The sequence below is a fragment of the Olea europaea genome, unplaced genomic scaffold (genome assembly GCF_002742605.1).
Source record: "Olea europaea var. sylvestris unplaced genomic scaffold, O_europaea_v1 scaffold33453, whole genome shotgun sequence".
Classification (NCBI taxonomy): domain Eukaryota; kingdom Viridiplantae; phylum Streptophyta; class Magnoliopsida; order Lamiales; family Oleaceae; genus Olea; species Olea europaea.
In genome coordinates, this window is record NW_019252427.1 from 113 (window position 1) to 1245 (window position 1133).

The 1133-nt window shown below is 35.9% G+C and overlaps 1 protein-coding gene across 1 annotated transcript; it reads right to left on the minus strand.

Moving 5' to 3' along the window:
- Positions 1-701: 701 nt before the first annotated feature.
- On the minus strand, positions 702-1019 carry LOC111385929 (probable methyltransferase PMT15; the record flags this gene model as incomplete). Its single annotated transcript, XM_023010351.1, has 1 exon — positions 702-1019. A coding segment is annotated over exon 1 (318 nt), but the record flags the coding sequence as incomplete, so codon positions are not given.
- Positions 1020-1133: the final 114 nt, after the last annotated feature.

Consider the following 1133-nt stretch of genomic DNA (forward strand, 5'->3'; position numbering starts at 1 on the left):
AAGAAGATTTTAATTTTTGTGAAACAATAATTTTTTTAGAAAATACGACATTTAAATGTTAAACTCTATTTGCATCTTCTTACAATTAAATACAGATTTATTAATTTAGCCCTTGTTTGATCTTCTAATTATATTTTTCTTTCTTCTTTGCAACCACACGTTTTCAATAAAATAATATTACACGTAATTCCAAAAAAATTTCTTAGTTTTAGTCACTCATTCTCCAGTAATCTCTATTCCAAAATGCATTATTAGTCAAGAATTGGACTCAAGCAATCGCTTAGTATTGAGTGCAAAAAAAGGAAGTCAATAATTCAAAATCCTTTATGAAAGTCAATGGTCAACGGAATAATCAAACTTAAGATATGAATATTAATTACACGTACAAGCCTACACGTCTCTAACGTGATATAGCCAATTTTCAACCTACCTTGGTTTGTGCACAAGCAAACATTCTACAATGGTTTCTCCTCAAACTGAATAAAATAAAACAGTTTTATTCATAATCCAATCTAAAGTCTTAAATCACTTAATTCAAGTAATAAAACAGTAAACTAGTGAGTGAAAAGTCATTCACTATGTGCACAAATGACGATTTGCTAAAATCAATTATTAAAGAAATTTTCTTAAATACGTAAAAATCAAATAATATAATAATGTAGAAAAATAGACAGTGCAATTTCCAAGAATTATACACGTACCCCGCAGCCAGTATCAATGGCCGTCCTCACAGAGCCGTCTTTAAGGTTGATTAATTTTCCGATGTCATCAATGTACGCATCGGCGCCACGTGGAAACATAGTTCCACCGCCGGGGAAACTGAACCGGTCCCCTTGAAATTTGACCCAGTTCTGGCCGGCTTTCTCGACCGTCAGATGTTTGTGCGGTACATTAGCAAACCAAACAACATCTCGACTCTCCGGCCATCGGAACGGTGTTCTATATCCATACGGCGCCGGAATTCTGCACTTCAACAATTCATGCTTCTCCGGACAATGCCTTTCCCTGTAAACAAGCATCTCTCTGGCGAATTTCAAAGATCTTTCTGTATCTTGGCATGGAGTGTACTCGGAGAATTTTGAATCGCATGCAGGGAAGTGCTTGACACGCGCCGATGGTTCAACTGGGACTAG